Source organism: Schistocerca piceifrons, chromosome 1 (assembly GCF_021461385.2).
Source record: "Schistocerca piceifrons isolate TAMUIC-IGC-003096 chromosome 1, iqSchPice1.1, whole genome shotgun sequence".
NCBI classification, from domain to species: Eukaryota; Metazoa; Arthropoda; class Insecta; order Orthoptera; family Acrididae; genus Schistocerca; species Schistocerca piceifrons.
In genome coordinates, this window is record NC_060138.1 from 41,960,321 (window position 1) to 41,978,693 (window position 18,373).

The 18,373-nt window shown below is 42.3% G+C and overlaps 1 protein-coding gene across 1 annotated transcript in view; it reads left to right on the forward strand.

Moving 5' to 3' along the window:
• Nucleotides 1–18,373, forward strand: part of LOC124775752 — a 357,417-nt gene that overhangs the window by 133,508 nt on the left and 205,536 nt on the right. Inside the window, exon 9 of the mRNA XM_047250614.1 lies at nucleotides 11,883–12,321. Within this exon, the coding sequence (XP_047106570.1) occupies nucleotides 11,883–12,321 (439 nt within the window). The remainder of the gene's footprint in view (nucleotides 1–11,882; nucleotides 12,322–18,373) is intronic.

Sequence of the window (18,373 nt, forward strand, 5' to 3'; positions counted from 1 at the left end):
GTGGTCAGTTTTTGATATCTCTACTCGTATGCACGAAACCAGTGGTATTACAATATTACTACTCTCCATAACCTCCTCTGTTCTGAGTGCAGCTTACAGGTATCAGGTGTGAACAAGGATGGTGATCTTTTCAGGAATAGCAAGGGGAACCCCAGAGATAGTGTAATTACAGAAATTCATTACTTAAGCGTGGAAAGATGCTATCTTCCATTAATGCAAAGAGAATTGAGGAATAGGGGTATGAAAAAAAATTCAATTTTTTAGTCTTGTTAAATTGTTTTTTTGGTTGTTTATGGGCCTCAGCTATAATAGCTTTTTAATCGAAGACTGATAACTGACGAATGTTGCTGTCTTCTGACATGTAAAATCCAGTATGATAATAAATTTATTTTATTATAGCATTCTGACAGTTGCCAACTGAGCACCCTGGGGGATCCAAACCCATGAGAGACTTGCCCCCCCCCCCCCCTGAGGCTTGGTTCCTGGGGATATCTCCCCCACCCCCTCCTCTCATGAGGGCTGTGTTGTTAGCGGTAGGAAGGGAAATCAAGAAAGTAAATCCCAGGATGGCATCTTTTAGGATGGAATAAAACTGTTCTTTAGATGAGCTGTTACATAGGATGTAACATCAACTGTCTGTTGTTATGGGATTGGTTAGTTAATTGGTTTGCTGGGAGGTTGGTTGACTGGCATTTGAATCAAATCTTGGGTCTCCTATGTGTCATTATTGCATGGTATCTTTTGAAGTGTTCGGTTATGTAACAAATCCTACAACAATCTGAATATCCTATAAAAATATTTATCAGTGGGGTCCCTTGTCTTATACTACATGAAACAGTACTACATAATATGCAAGTCACGCTAACTACGACGAATCATATGTTAGTCACAATTTATTTACATCTTGTGGTACTTCATATTCTCCTGCTCAACCATAGAAGTTAATACTCTCAAGTGTCAAATGTGTGAAGTTTCATTCATTAATGACACACAGTATGAAAAATTTTGTTAGGTCATCACGTCACTTAGTCTCACATTCTAGTGCATGTCTGGGAACTATAATAGCCTACATATCAACTAGTATTGATACATACCGTGTCTGCCAGTAATCACAACAATATGTTTGCTACATTTATCTGTCTGAATTGTGTGTGGAGTGTTAGCAGTACCACGTCCTTTCAGTGAGAGTTCAACAAATTTTTTTGTAACTAAGTATTCACTGTACTTCATCCACAACTGTCTGTCTTGCACATTACAATTCATACATCAAGATAATTATTTACACATCAAAAGGCAAGTGATCCCTGTATTCAGGGCCCTTTGCATTGTTCCTCTGTATATTAAAAACTTCACAGTGGAGTAGCAAATAGGTTGCTTGGCAGACCAGTTCAGTTATATCTCTTCAGGAAATTCAGTTTTAAGTAACTGCAGCATACAATATTCCTAACCACCATGTGAATAATGAAAATAATAATGACTAAAATCCAACTGAGTACCTCTGACATTTATTGTTACACATTATAGTTATGTATATATTAATAAAAATGACATTGTGAAGTAGTTTTTATAGAAATCACAACTGTTAACTTCTTATTGTACTTGATGATCTTTTTCATTATGGAATCAGTGGTAACGAAAGACAGAGACAGTGTCATTAAATTATTCCACTAGCAACATTATAGTGAAAATGACTTGGACAATTCCACACATACAGTGATTCTGTTCATTTCCACTTAAATACACATCTTATGTATACTGTGTACAAAGCCCCATTCCTTGCACTTTGTGGGTTTTACTGTTCGTCTATGCTCTGAGTGAATCTTGTGTGTCCAATAAGAAATGTTACATTACCAAACAAAAAAATAGCACATTTAATTCAACTTTATATTTAAGCTCATTGCTATTAAAACTACTCTTGCTGAGAAAAGTCTCTAAGTGGATGAAGTATTAGCAAGTTAGACACACATAGCTAGGATGTGATCTGACCTGTCTCACTGCACATATATCTTTAATGCTTTCCAAGCTAAAATATTAGCTCTAGATTGACATCCTTTGAATCCCATTAATCTATCCAATTCAAATGTATGCAGCTCACTGTACCTCTCACTTCATGAATGTTTATTCAAATAGAAATGAAAAAGGAAAAGTGTTACCCAAATATTGTTGTACATCTGTCACTTGCAAGCCCTGCATGGTATGTAAGTACACTATACAGCACATACTCTTGCAAAAAACACAAATAATTAGGATTTTCATTGTGTAAAATTTTTTCTGATTTAAAAGATCTGTGAAATTAAAATGTGAAATTTGTATATATTTTTATACAAATATATATTTTACACTAATTATCTTTGATGTGGACTCTGATGAAGTTCAGCTACTTGTGCACATTACTGAGAAGAGCCTCTATGTGGATCAAATTTTGCCAAATGAGGCATATGACAATATTTTGAAAAGTATATATTGCTGCTCATCATATAGCGCAGGCGCGCGCACACACACACACACACACACACACACACACACACACACACACACACACACACATGACCACAGTCTCTAAGGGCATGCTGTGGACAGCCAAATTTGAGATGAGGCGACGTATCTCTTTGTCATTTCACTTAACCGCCCATACACCCAGCTCGTGATCATGATGCAGTACATATTGCACAGCTGGGGTTAAGACATATTGCACATTACATTTTCCGCAAGGGCCTGTTAACTATAAATACTATACATCCCCCCCCCCCCCAATTGAATTCTTGAATTCTTTCAAAATTAGAAATTCTCAAGGACTGTTACAAAATAAATAACCATGTTTTGAAATTATGTTAAATATGACGTGATGTATCTAGGCCTACGCACTCACTCTCATAAAATTTCCTAATAATATATAGAATAATATAATGCCTTGAGATTCTCACTAAATAAAGAATGTCTGAAGTTGCAAAGATTTAGAATAAGTAATATCATATGAGTTGATACAGGCACCACAAAAAGACTGTTACACATTTAGCTTTCAGCCATTTTTCAGAGAAGAAAACGCACACACGTTCACACAAGCAAGCACACCTCATTCACGCATGAACGATACTTCCGGCTGCTACATTCAGAATGCAGCTGTTACGTTGAACAAAAGCACCAGTCCAGAATGGGTGGGGCAGTAGGGGATAGCAGGGTACGGGTGCGGGAAAGAAGAATGCTGTCTGGCAGAGCATGCAGGGACTAGACTGTAGTAGGAGAAAGGTGTCATGTGCAGCATTGGAAGGTTGTGGGGGACAGGGGAGGGAGGGGGGGGGGGCAGAAAAGGAGAGGGGCAGAGAAGGGGAAAAGGACCTGTGGGTGTGTTGACAGTGAATGGCACACTATGATGGTGAGAGGACTTGAATTGGGAGAGGTGTAGGACAGAGGGGGCGGAAACTGTTGGTTAGAGACTGTGGGAACAGTAGGTTACCATAGGTTGAGGCTAGGCTAATTTTGGGAGCAGAGAATATGGTATGTGGATAACTCTCATCTATAATGTCCAGAAAATCTAGTGGAGGGGGCGCTCCTTTGTACCTGTTTTTGGGTGTAGTGGGAGGATTGAGGGTGTGTGGGAATATGGCAAGAGAAATCTGTCTGTGAAGAGCTGTGTGTGTGTGTGTGTGTGTTTTCTTTTCTGAAGAAGGCCTCGGCCGAAAGCTAATTTTGTGTACAGTCTTTTCATGCGCCTGTCTGCAACTCAACATGTCATCTTTACAGTGAGTAACAATCTATCCTTCTCATAATACTGTTGATATTCGAACCTGGAATTTCCATTGTTTAATATCATATGATATCTTTAAAGAGAGAAAAATATGAACACTTTTTAAATTGACATGAAATTATCAAAAACCTATGAGCTATGTTATATAGTAAGAAGTATTCTAGTCTGAATGGAACATTAGGAAAATGTCCGCAGCTTGTGGTCTAATGATTGACATTGTTTCCTCAAGGTTGCAGGGTCCCAGGTCCAGTTTCCAACTTGCTCAGAGATTTTATATGCTCAGGACTGAATTTTCGTGTTGTCCTCACCACTTTGTCTCACCTTCATCACAAAGATGCAAAAGTTGCTGAAGTAGTGTCAAGTAGAAAGACATCCGTCAGGTGGCCTAACAACTTCAGACGAGGTCTCCTGACCAATAATAGTATATGGTCATTTCATTAGAAAAGTTTTCTTGTTTACTTATAAGGTATGAGCATTTGATTATAAGTCATCACATGATAATGAGAATCTATTTTCAACATAGAGATGAGATAAAATTTCCAGCATTTTGGCATCCATGTTATCACATATTGTTACCCACTAAAATGTTCTGCAAAAGAATACATAACAACACATAATCTTCCTACTTTGTTGACAAAAAGTTGGGTTGGTTCCAGGCAGAAGCAACTGCCTTTGAAATCAGCATCCATTGGAAACAATTTGTTGGCTTCCTTTGTCGTGATTGTTGTTTCACCATCCCAGTGATAACATTCTCATGAACAACACATGAAACAACAGGCACTCATTAGTTGCAAGTATTGGCATTTGAAACCTTCAGTATAGTGGTTTTGTCACAGTAGATGGGTATAATTGTATCCACTTGACCTTAACAATAATATGCACAACATTCCTGGTTAATGTCATCTTATATTTGTATATTCATTGATCAAATTTAAAAACTTATTCATTTAAAAACTGAAGCCATACTGAAATTGTGATAAACACCTGTAATCTCTATTTAACAATGGAAAATCCTGTGTGAAATGTAACAATATTAATGACAATAATAGTTGCTACTCACCACATAGTGGAGATGCTGAGTCACAGATAGGCACAACAATAAGATTGTCAGAAAGTGAGCTTTCGGCCAACAAGGCCTTCGTCAAAAATAGACAACACACACACACACACACACACACACACACAACCACACACACACACACACACACACACGCGCGCACATGCAAATGCAACTCTCTCTCTCTCTCTCTCTCTCTCTCTCTCTCTCTCTGACAACAGTCTGTGGCTGCTGAGGCCAGACTGCAAGCAGCAGTGTATTATGGGAGAGGGGGAGAGGCAGTTGTGATGAATGGCAACTAGTCCCAAATGTGTAAAAATGTAAAATGGGGACGAATAGGAAGATCAAATCTGTAATGTTTGGATACAGTGTTACTAATTACACAGTCAAATCATTTAAATATCTGGGCATAACATTGCAAAGCGATATGAGGTGGAACAAGCATGTGAGAACTGTGGTAGGGAATGCAAATGGTTGAATTCCACTTATTGAGAGAATTTTAGGAAAGAGTGATTTACCTGTAAAGCAGACTGCATATGGGTTGCTGGTGTGACATATTCTTGAGTACTGCTTGGGTATTTGGGGTCCGTACCAGGTCAGATTGAAGAAAGACATTGAAGCAATTCAGAGGCAGGCCGCTAGATTTGTTACCAAGGGGTTTGAACAGCAATTAAGTGTTATAGAGATGCTTCACGAACTCAAATGGGAATCCCTGGAGGGAAGGTCATGTTCTTTTTGAGAAACCCTATTGAGAAAACATAGAGAACTGACATTTGAAGCTAACTGGTGAAGGATTTTGCTGTAACCAACATACATTGCACCTAAGATACATGAAATTAGGGCCCATATGGAGGCATTGAGAGAGTCATTTTTCCCCACTCTATTTGTGAATGTAACGAAAGGAATTGACAGGTAGTGGTACAGCTTACCCACTGCCATGCACCATATGGTGGTATCTGTGTAGATGTAGGTTTAGGCAACGAGGTGGTGGGGGTAAGGGGGAGGCTGTGGTGGGGAGGGGGAGGGATAGCAGGGTGGGGTGGGGGACAGTAAAGTGCAGCTTGTGCGAGCATGCAGAGACGAGGTAGAGAGAGGGTAGGGCAGCTAGGTGCAGTTGGGAGGTTAAATGAAGGGTGTCAGGGGGGAGGGAGAGGGGGGAAGTAAAAAGACTGAGGGTCTCTTGGTGGAATAGAGGGCTGTGTAGTACTGGAATGGGAACAGGGAAGAGGCTAGATGGGTAAGGACAATGACTACTGAAGACTGAGGACAGGAGCATTACGGGAACATAGCATATGCACCATGTAATAAAAAGTATGCGGACACGTGGCTGAAAATGACTTACAAGTTTGTGGCGCACTTCTTCGGTAATGCTGAAATTCAATATGGTGTTGGTCCACCCTGAGCCTTGATGACAGCTGCACTCTCACAGGCATACGTTCAATCAGGTGCTGGAAAGTTTCTTGGGGAATGGCAGCCCATTCTTCACAGAGTGCTGAAGTGAGGAGAGATATTGACGTTGGTCGGTGAGGCCTGGCATGAAGTTGGCATTCCGAAACATCCTAAAAGGTGTTCTGTAGGATTCAGGTCAGGACTCTGTGCAGGCCAGTACATTACACGGATGTTATTGTTGTGTAACCACTCTGCCACATTCCGTGCATTATGAACAGGTGCTTGATCATGGTGAAAGGTGCAATCGCCATACCCGAATTGCTCTTCAACAGTGGGAACCAAGAAGGTGCTTAAAACATCAATGTAGGCCTGTGCTGTGATAGTACCATGCAAAACAACAAGGGGTGCAAGCCCCCTCCATGAAAAACATGACCACACCATAACACCACCGCCTCCGAACTTACTGTTGGCACTACACAAGCTGGCAGATGATGTTCACTGGACATTCGCCATACCCACACCCTGCCATCGGATCGCCATATTGTGCACCGTGATTCATTATTGCATACAACGTTTTTCCACTGTTCAACTATCCAACGTTTATGCTCCTTACACCAAGCGAGGCTTCATTTGGTATTTACCAGTGTGATACGTGGCTTATGAGCAGCCTCTCAACCATGAAATCCAAGTTTTCTCACCTCCCACCTACCTGTCATAGTACTTGCAGTGGATCCTGATGCAGTTTGGAATACCTGTGTGATGATCTGGATAGATATCTGCCTATTACAGATTACGACCCTCTTCAACAGTCAGCGTTCTCTGTCAGTCAGCAGATGAGGTTGGCCCTTACACTTTTGTGCTGTATGTGTCCCTTCACGTTCCACTTCACTATCACATCGGAAACAGTAGACCTAGGGATGTTTAGGAGTGTCGAAATCTCGCATACAGACGTATGACTCAAGTGATGCCCAATCACTTGTCCACGTTCGAAGTCCTGGAGTTCTGCGGAGCACCAAATTCTGCTCTCTTATGATGTCTAATGACTATTGAGGTCACTGAAATGGAGTACCTGGCAGTAGGTGACAGCACAATGCACCTAATATGAAACACATATATTTTTGGGGGTGTCCAGATACTTTTGATCACATAGTGTGTATTTTAGGGAGAGAGTTCTCACTTGTGCAATTCAGAAAAGCTGGTGTTGGTGGGAAGGACCCAGAAGACACAGGCTGTGAAGCAGTCATTGAAATGATGAATGTCATGTTGGGTGGTGTGCTAAGCGATGGGGTGGTCCAGCTGTTTCTTGGCGACAGTTTGTCGGTGGCCATTAGTGCAGACATACAGCTTCTTGGTTGTCATGCTCACATAGAATGCAGCACAGTTATTGCATTTTAGCTTGTAGATCACATAACTGATTTCACAGGCAGTGCTGCCTTTAATTGGATAGTTGATGTTTGTGACCATACTGGAGTAGTTGGTGGAGGGAGGATCTATGGGACGGGTCATGCATCTGTGCCTATAACGAGGATATGAGGCATGAGACAAGGTGTTGGGAGCAGGTGTTGGGCAGGGATGGACAAGGTTATTGTATAGGTTCGGTGAGCAGTGGAGTACCACTGAGGGAGCGCTGGGAAGAGTGCTGGGTAGGAGATTCCTAATTTCAGGGCACAACAAGAGGTAGTCAAAACCCTGGGGGAGGATGCGATTCACTTGCTCCTGTCCTGAACGGTAATGAGTAATAAGGGGAATGCTCCTCTGTGGCCGGATGGTGGGATTTTGGGAAATGGTGGGTGACTGGTGAGATAAGGCACAGGGAGATCTGTTTTTGTACAAGGTTGGGAGGGTAATTATGGGTTGTGAAGACTTCAGTGATACCTTTGGTATATTTCGAGAGGGACTGCTCGTCACTACAGGTGCAACAGCCATGGGTGACTCGGCTGTATGGAAGGGGCTTCTTGTGTGGGATGGGTGGCAACTGTTGAAGTGGAGGTGTTGCTGTAACCTCTCTTTACTATAAAGAAGATACATCAGTTTTCAGACAGGCACGATCAAAAAGCACTCACATATAGCTTTCATCCACAGCCTTCATCAGTAAAGAGATACACACACACACACACACACACACACACAAACACAATCACACACACCTCACGCACACATGACTCCCGAGTCTAGCATCTTGAGCCAGAATGCATTGGCATTAGAGTTGGCAGTTGTGTGCTTGAGTTGTGCTTGCTTGCTTGTGTGTGTGTGTGTGTGTGTGTGTGTGTGTGTGTGTGTGTGTGTCTCACTTTACTAATAAAAGCTGTGGCTGAAAGCTATATGTGAGTGTCTTTCAATTGTGCCTTTCTGCAACTTTACATGTCTTTTTTACGGTAAGTAGCAATCTATCTTTTCCTAAATTGTTGATATTCCCACATGTAGTTTCCATTGTTTGATTGTAATCTCTCTTTCTGTGAGTTGTGTGTTTAGCACAGTTCCCCCATTTTTTGAGGTTCACTCAGTGGTAGGTTACTGGGTTGGTGATGGGTAACTTCATGTTCTGGGTGCTGTGCACCAGACTATGCCGGCTTACAGGATGAAATGTGGTATTTACTGCTGTTGTACTTATAAACAATAATAAAATATATATTACACAAGTGAACTATGTCGTATTATTCTGTATGGTATGTCATTACCATATTGTCCATTGAATATAGACGCTCTTCATTGTGCCCAAAAGAAACTTGATGTTTGCTTTTTAAATATTCACCCAAGCTGTTAAATGGGACAAAGTCCATTAGGCCTGACCTTGAGTATTCTGTTGTTGTTCAGTCACTAACAAAGTACCATTCTGTTTTTATATACTGAGAGCATGGAATGACCTCTCTGAAGCGAAAGCTACAAAAAGGTATTTAGTTGTTATCCTGTTTATCTTACTGTGTGATGTAATGTGGTTCAAACTATTAACAATGTCTTTGCACGTTCAGTGCCAGACATGAACTTTCAAATTGAATTGTTTACATTTATTTACTTTTACCACTGACAGTAGGATTTCCAATGGACTTCTGGACATAGACTTGGAAATGATAGTTAGTGCTTAGAAAATACCTTGTGCATCACTACTTGGTACCATTCCTTCTGCTTACCCTCAGTTCCCAATTAATCTTCAGGTAGCGTACGTGTGCTTACCATACTTGCAATAAACATTTTTCTTCAGATGGCGTCCTTATGCTTATGATAATTTTGACGCTGCACTCACCTTACTTGATAACCTTATCCACTTCTGCTCATAAATATATTTAAAAAGAATCTTCAGCAGCATGTACATCCCACCTTGTCTGACCACGTTAATCAGCTGGAGGTTATTTATTTCTCAAAACAATATTCCTTTCATCATTAAGGTTATGCTTTTTAATCTTTCCTTGACAACGAAAATGGAAACTCTACGTTGTTTCCTTGACAACAGTTTAAAATACATAAATCATCTATAAATAACACTTATTTGCTCTTTATTTTTGAGTTTACATTGATACTTCTCATCAGTAAGGTACTTTCAAAATAATACCTATTTGTATTTCAGAACAGTGGAAAGTTCAGGAGGGAATAACAACAATAAGGAAAGATCTGCCCACCAGGTGGCAGTAGGAGAACACACATTTAATGGTATTATAGTTTGTAAGCTTTTGGAGTCAGTGGCTCATTCTTCTGGCAGAAGGGTTGAAGGGGAAGGAATAGGGGCTAAGGAAAAGGACTGGTGAGGTATAGGAAAAGGGGTGGAGTTCAGAAAGGTCGTCCAGAACCACGGATCACAGGAGATGGGATGAGAAGGAAAGACTGAATGAACAGTCATGAACACTAAGGCTCCCAACACACTTCCCTGGCTGATGATGGCTCTCCATCGAAGATAACATGCTGCATCCTCACTTCCAAAAACTCCTCAGTCCAGTCACAGATTTCACTTGATACACCAAATGATCGTACTTTTGATAGTAAGTGTAGTAGTGGCACTAAACCACAACACTTTTTGTAAATTAAGAAATACTGCATCTAACTGACTGGCGTGGCCCAAAGCTTGCAGTACGTTATGTGAGAAAAATGTGAGCTGGGTTTCACATGATCGATATTTTCGGAATCAATGCTATTTGGCATGGAGGAGGTCATTCTGTTTGAGATATCTTATTATGTATGACCTCAGATTGTGTTCTAAGATTCTACAGCAGATAGATGTCAATGATATTGGGGAGTAGTTTTACAGGTCACTTCTACTACCCTTCTTGTAAAGAGGTGTGACTTATGCTTTCTTCCTACTCTGGGCATAATTTTTTGTTTGAGGGATCTACAATAGATTATAATCACAAGAGGGGCTAATCCAGCTGCAAATTCAGTGTAGAATCTAATTGGGATTCCATTTGGCCCTGGAGATTTGTTCAGTTTTAATGATTTCAGCTGTTTGTCAACAGCTCAATCACTAACACTTAAGTCACTCATCTTTTCAGTGGCATGAGGATTGAATTGTGGTAGTTCTCCTGGATTTTCCTTTTTAAAGGAACAATTGAAAACAGAGTTAAGCATTTCAGCGTTTTCTTTGCTACCCTCAATTTCAGTTCCTGTCTTATTCGCGGGTGTCTGGATACTAAATTTGATGCCACCAAAAGCCTTTACATACAACCAGAACTTCTTTTGGTTTTGTGAAAGATTATTTGACAATATTTTGCTGCAATCGTCATTGAATGCTTCATGCATTATTTTCTTGACAGCCAAATGTGTTTCATTCAACATCTATCTATCTATAGCCCTATCCTTTGTTTTACACCTATTATGCAGTAGTCTCTGTTTCTTCAGAAGTTTTTTAGTGTGACTGTATACCATAGAGTATCCTTCCCATTATGAACTGATCTTCTGGGTATGGGCAAGACTTAGTATCGGGGGTAGGCATTACATGGTAATTGGGTCCTTCTATTGGCCATCAGACTCACCTACTGATGTAACTGGAAAATTTGGAGAAAACCCCAGTTTGCTCATATGTAAGTTCCCCAGCCATTCTGTCATCATTGGTGGAGACTTTAATGATCAACAATCAGTTAGGAAGATTGTGGTTTTGTGAGTGGTTGGCGGGACAAGACATCCTGTGGAACATTACTAAATGACTCTTCTGCAAACTACAAGAGCAGGCAGTTCAGAACTCCACTCATGATCGAAATGTAACAGATGTAATGGCAACAAATAGATCTGATCTCTTTGAGGATGTCCACATCGAAACTGGCATCAGTGACTATTGTGCATTTGTGGCAACAATGATTACCAAAGTACAAAGGACAACTAGAACATGTAGGGAAAGATATATATGCTCAGTAAACTAGATAAAAAAACAGTTGTTCATATCTCAATGAAGAACTTGAAACTTTCAACACTGAACAGGATCATGTAGATGAACTATGGCCCAAGTTTAAAAGAGTAGTTGGCCATGCACTGGATAGTATAATCATAAGCAAGAGGATGGGGATGGGGCATTTTCCTAAGATTGGTGCCTGTTTATCCTGGACGTACTAGTATGTATGCATTAATGTGAGTTAATATAGTAAAAAAAGCCCGAAGCAGAAATAGCAGTGTACTGTCTGTATTTGCCATGTTAAAAACAACTTTTGTTCTTAAATGTGATACACTCTCCATGTGTATGAGGTGTAATTTTCATTTAATTATTTTTTTCAGGCCACTGATTGAGGATAAGCATGTAGAGGATCAGGCTGCTGCACCTGTGCATACTACTGAAACCCTGGCTGTTCATGTAGCTGTGGCTGAGTCAGTGGCTTCAGCAGTACCCACCGAACCAGCTGAAAGTGTTGATGGTGTCCCCCAGGCGGATAAAGATGTGACTGCTGCTCCAGCTTTGCTAGAGCAAGCTTACAGAAGTTCTGATGTGAAACCACCTTCACCTCCAAAAATCCTTGAATCTGTTGAAAATAAAGAAGATAAAATACATTCCATTGATGCAGATGCTGGCTTTTCTCATCAGACAGCCATAAATTTACCTGATGCTGGAGAACCAGTCACTGATCATGCAGAAGCAAAAGGAATATCACTGATGACAGACAATGACAAAACAAAAACTGAGCCATCTGCAGCCAGAACCAGCCGACGACGCGCTTCTGTAGGTATTGCTTCCCATAAAAGAACTAAATCATTTATAATATGTAAGCCCACTGTTTTCATTTAAATATATAACAGTGGCCATTAGACTCTAGAAATGTTCTGAGGTTTTAATAGCCTGACATCAGAGCAGCCTCTCTTGTGTTTTTTCTTCCCTTCCGCATTCTCCATCTCCTATCCTTCCTCTGCTTCCTCCATGTTTGAGATTCCTCTGTGTTTCTTCTTCCTACCTGTGTGCATGCAATGGCTGGCCCACGTGATTGACATGTAACAGGTAATTGGGTAATGCATAATTCCCAGCCCCAGATCGACAGGTAGAATTCGCATGTATCCCCTGGTACAGGCCAAGCCCAGGGAGAAGTGAATACCTAAGCTGTTACCTTCCCAAATTGCCAATTGGTCCCTCTGTCTAGAGTTCGGGAAGTGTTGTGACCTGAGGTGTGAACAAGCACGTAAGGTAGATGAGCCCCTCCCTCCCCGCAATGAGCTGATTACCATCTCAGTTTACACCCACTAAACTTAAACAGAATGAGATTAAATATTTAAAGAATCTCCCAGCTGCAGCTTAGTTCCTCATGGTGTCACATAGTGAAGCGGTCAGTCCTTCTCTATGGTTAATCTGTTTACTATTCAGGTAGGTGTTGATGCAATTGGAGACCATGTGAAATCTGGCTCTCATTTACGTAATAGAACTTTGCTTTTGGAAACAAATTGTGATTTTCAAGACGGACAACTGAGTACAGCTTCGCTCGTCGACAGCTACCCCTTCGTGTTGAGGCTGATCTAATGCTGAATTGTTCACATAGTGTTATTCATACTCTAATGCTCAATGGTCTGACCCAGAGAGAAATACAAACTTGCGTCTCTGATCAGGGAGTCACTGCAGTCCATCAGGTAATGAAAAAGGTTGATACAACCTTAGTGCCTACATGCACTTTCTTCCTCATGTTTGGTAGAGTAGTGCATTCATTAAAGATCAAAGCAGACTATGAAGTCAGCACAGTCCAACTGTACATTCCAAACCCCCCTATGTGTTGCTACCAGTGTCAGCATTATAACCACACTCGCATATCGTATAAAAACATGGCCAAATGTGGTACATGTGGTAGAGATGCTTACTAGAGTGATTGCCCGCCTCTTTCTCCCTGCTGTATCATTTGCAATGCTGACCATGTAGCCTCATCGCAGGAATGTCCTGTGTATCTCAATGAGCGGGCCGTCCAGGAGATCCAGGTGAAAGTTCCTTACCCTGTTGCTTGCTTGTTGTTGGGAAGTCAAAAGCCCTGCATTTTACCACCTGGCACTTAAGTATCATCCTTGCTATGCCTCAATCCGTGGAGGACATGGTCATGCAGACTTGCAACCTCAAATTCAGCAGTACGGTTGTAAAATCGCCATAGCCACGGTAACATCTCCATCTCTTTCTCCTCCATATGCACAGCAAACCACCAAACTTCATCCCTGGCAGCAAAACCACCTGCTTCACAACCAGCAGGCCGGAAAGGACAAAAGGAACACTTCTGCAAAGACTTCTTAGATTCCTCCAGCTAACAAATGTCTGAGTCTTCATCTGCCATCCACAAAGGATCTGAGAAATCAAAGACAAATGGTCTTCTCCTTCCCCGACTCGGAGGTCCTATTCAGCAGTGTCGCTACATAATACCCTCACCCTGCCGACCTCCATTTCGCCGACGCGCATCACCTATCGGTTTTCTGTCCTGTAATCTACAGGCCGACCCAGAGAGAATGCCGACACCTCTATAGATCTCTAGGAACAGGATCCTCCAGGCTCTGTGCCCTGTAGAAGTGAGTGTTCAAAGATTGGCACTAAGCAGCCACGGAGGTGAAAACACTTCATTTGTTCCTCTCCCTCCTTACCCTGTCATGACTCTCCTCCAGTGGAACATTCCTGCCGTTAGAGCCAACAAGGAGGAATCACAGCATCTGCTTGTATTCTGTCTCAAGTCCTCGTGACTGTTTGACCTCTCGCATTTTCTTCTGGTCCACTTTTACCTTCCCCCAAAGGACGGCATTCCATCTCGGGGGGGGGGGGGGGGGTTAAGCTACTCGTCCGGGATAATGTTCACACTGCCAAACCATCTCACTGCACACTCGGCTGCAAGCTGTTGCAGTTCACATTATCCTTTCTCACTTCATCTTCTCTCTTGTAATGTCTACATCCCTCCATCATTCATTGTCTTCGGGGCAGGCTACCTCCAGCTTATTGGTCACCATTTTTTGCTGCTCAGTGACTTTAATGCGTACCATCCCCATTGGGGCACTTCCAGAACCTGTCCGAGAGGTGCCCTTATAGCTGACCTTCTCAATCAACCCAACCTCATTTGTCTTAACACTGGAGCACCGATGTTCCTTTCAGACGCCAAGCACAACTATTTCCATTTGGCCTCTTTTTCCGCACTGCCCAGCTTGCCTGTCATCTCAAGTGTTCCATCCTCTCTGACATGTACTCGAGCAACCATTTCCCATGTGCTATCCATTTGCTGACTCCTGCCCCACCCACACTATGTGATCAAAAGTATCCAGACATCTGGCTGAATATGACTTAGAAGTTCGTGGCACCCTCCATCGGGAATGCTGGAATTCAGTATGGTGTTGGCCCACCCTTAGCCTTGATGACAGCTTCCACTCTCGCAGGCATATGTTCAGTCAGGTGCTGGAAGGTTTCTTGGGAAATGGCAGACCTTTCTTCACAGAGTGCTGCAGTGAGGACAGATATCGATGTTGGTCGGTGAGGCCTGGGATGAAGTCAGCATTCCAAAATATCTCAGAGGTGTTCTATAGGGTTCAGGTCTGGACTCTGTGCAGGCCAGTCCATTACAGAGATGTTATTGTAGTGTAACCACTCCGCCACAGGCTGTGCATTTTGATTAGGTGCTCGATCGTGTTGTAAGACGCAATGTCGTTCCTGAATTGCTCATCAACAGTGGGAAGCCTACATCAATGTAGGCCTGTGCTGTGATAGTTCCATGGAAAACAACAAGGGGTGCAAGCCCCCTCTATAAAAAACACGACCACACCATAACACCACCGCCTCCGAATTTTACTGTTGGCACTACACACGCTGGCAAATGGCATTCCCTGGGCATTTGCCATACCCACACCCTGTCATCGGATCACCACATTGTGTACTGTGATTCGTCACTCCACACAACGTTTTTCCACTGTTCAAATGTCCAATGTTTACGCCCCTTACGCCAAGCAAGTCATTGTTTGCCATTTACCGGCGTGATGTCTGGCTTATGAGCACCCGCTTGACCATTAAATCCAAGTTTTCTCACCTACCACCTAACTGTCATAATACTTGCAGTGGATCCTGATGCAGTTTGAAATTTCTGTGTGATGGTCTGGATGGATGTCTGCCTATTACACATTACGACCTTCTTCAGCTCTTCAACTGTCAGCGATCTCTGTCAGTCAACAGACGATGTCGGCCTCTACTCTTTTGTCGTGTACTTGTCCCTTTAATATCACATCAGAAACAGTGGACCTAGAGATTTTTAGGAGTGTGGAAATATCAGGTACAGACATATGACACAAGTGACACCCAATCAACTGACCATGTTTGAAGTCCTTGAGTTCTGCAGAGCTACACATTCTGACCTCTCCTGATGTCTAATGACTGCTGAGGTCACTCATAGGAAGTACCTTTCAGTAGGTGGCAGCACAATGCACCTAATACGAAAAACGTATGTTTTTGTGGTGTCCGGATACTTTGGATCACATATTGTATGTTTAAACCAATTGACAGCTTTCTAAAGCCTACTGGGGTCTTTACTCCTCCCTGGCGACCTTCAACAAAAATTTCCCCATTTGTAATGTCTAGGTAGAATACCTTATAAATGTTATCCTTACTGCTTCAGAATGTTCTCATCTTTACCGTGCTATGTCCCTTGGTGGACTGAGGGGTGCCAAGACTTGATTCATGTATGGAGATGTTGCTTTCTGCAATTTTAACTGTCATCCAATGATGGTGAACTGTATTTGCTATCAACAGATACATACACAGTGTTGTCATATTCTCCGGGATAGCAAAACAACTAGCTGGATTTCTTTTAGTATTTCTTTTAACGGTTTCATTTCCTCTTCTGTCGTGTGGCAACTCCAAATGGCTCTCTGAGACCAAGGTCTGTTTCCAAATTTCTGGTCTGACCATAGCAGATGATGTCATTGTGGACCTTATTTCTATCTCCAACACCTTAGGCCGCAATTTTGCAGAGATTTAGAGCTCCACCCACAATCAGCCTGTCTTCCTCAATCAGAAATGAGCAGAGGAGACTTGAGTGATACCCTTCTCCTCTCAGAATCATGAATGCTACAGTGCTGCTTTTACTATGAGGGAGCTAGATCATGCCCTCACCTCACCCCAATCTTCCGTCCCAGGGCCAGACGATGTTCACATTCATATGTTGCAGCACCTTTCTCTTGCAAGCAGTCACCTTCTCCTTCATACACTATATGATCAAAAGTATCCGGACACGACCAAAAACATACTTTTTTCATATTAGGTGAATTGTGCTGCTAACTACTGCTAGGTTTCCATATCAGCGACCTCAGTAGCCGCTAGACATTGTGAGAGAGCAGAATAGGGCGTTTCGCGGAACTTGTGGACTTCGAACGTGGTCGGGTGTTTGGGTGTCACTTCTGTCATACGTCAGTTTGTAAGATTTCCACAGACCTAAACATCCATAGGACCACTGTTTCTGATGTGATAGTGAAGTGGAAATGTGAATGGACACGTGCAGCACAAAAGTGTATATGCCGACCTCGTCTGTTGACTGACAGAGACCGCCGACAGTTGAAGAGGGTCATAATGTGTAATAGGCAGACATCTGTCCAGACCATCACACAGGAATTCCAGACTGCATCAGGATACACTGCAAGTACTATGACAGTTAGGCGGGAGGTGAGAAAACTTGGATTTCATGGTCGAGCGGCTGCTCATAAGCCACACATCACGCCGGCAAACGCCAGACGACACCTCGCTTGGTGTAAGAAGTGTAAACGTCAGACAATTGAACTTGTAAAAACATTGTGTTGAGTGACAAATCACGATACACAAAGTGGTGAACCAATGGCAGGTTGTGGGTATGGCAAATGTCTGGTGAACGTCATCTGCCAGTGTGTGTAGTGCCAACAGTAAAATTTGGAGGCGGTGGTGTTATGGTGTGGTCGTGGTTTTCATGGAGGGGGCTTGCACCGCTTGTTGTTTTGCATGACACTATCACAGCACAGGCCTACATTGATGTTTTAAGCACCTTCTTGCTTCCCACTGTTGAATAGCAATTTGGGGATGGCGATTGCATCTTTCAACACCATCAAGCACCAGTTCATAATGCACAGACTGTAGCAGAGTAGTTGCACGACAATAACATCCTTGTAATGTACTGGCCTGCACAGAGTCCTGACCTGAATCCTGTAGAACACCTTTGGGATGTTTTGGAACACTGACTTCATGCCAGGCCCCACCGACTGACAGCGATACCTCTCCTCACTTCAGCACTCCATGAAGAATGGGCTGCCATTCCCAAAGAAACCTTCCAGCACCTGACTGAACATATGCCTGCAAGAATGGAAGCTGTCATCAAGGGCTAAGGGTGGGCTAACACCATATTGAATTCCAGCATTACCAATGGAGGGTGCCACAAACTTGTAAGTCATTTTCAGCCAGGTGTCCAGATACTTTTGATCACATAGTGTAGGTACAATCGCATTTGGGCAGATAGCATGTTTCCCAGGCACTGTCATAGCCATACCTAAGCCCAGTATGGACAAACTATTAAGTCTCCACACTCGTAAAATATGTGGAACCTAGGAATCCTACATACTAGGTTCGCTAGACAAACAATTCAAACAAACCGTATTAATGAGTTTAATCATAAAATGGAAAGAGACAATACTTAACTTTGACTATTACAAAGATGGGTATTAAGCAAAGAGTGAAATGCAAACTAAGAATTTTCTTTGGTGTAGACAATCCTAAGTTGCTGCTATATAGGTGCCTAATCTTTAAGCGACTACTCAAGTGGCTGTTT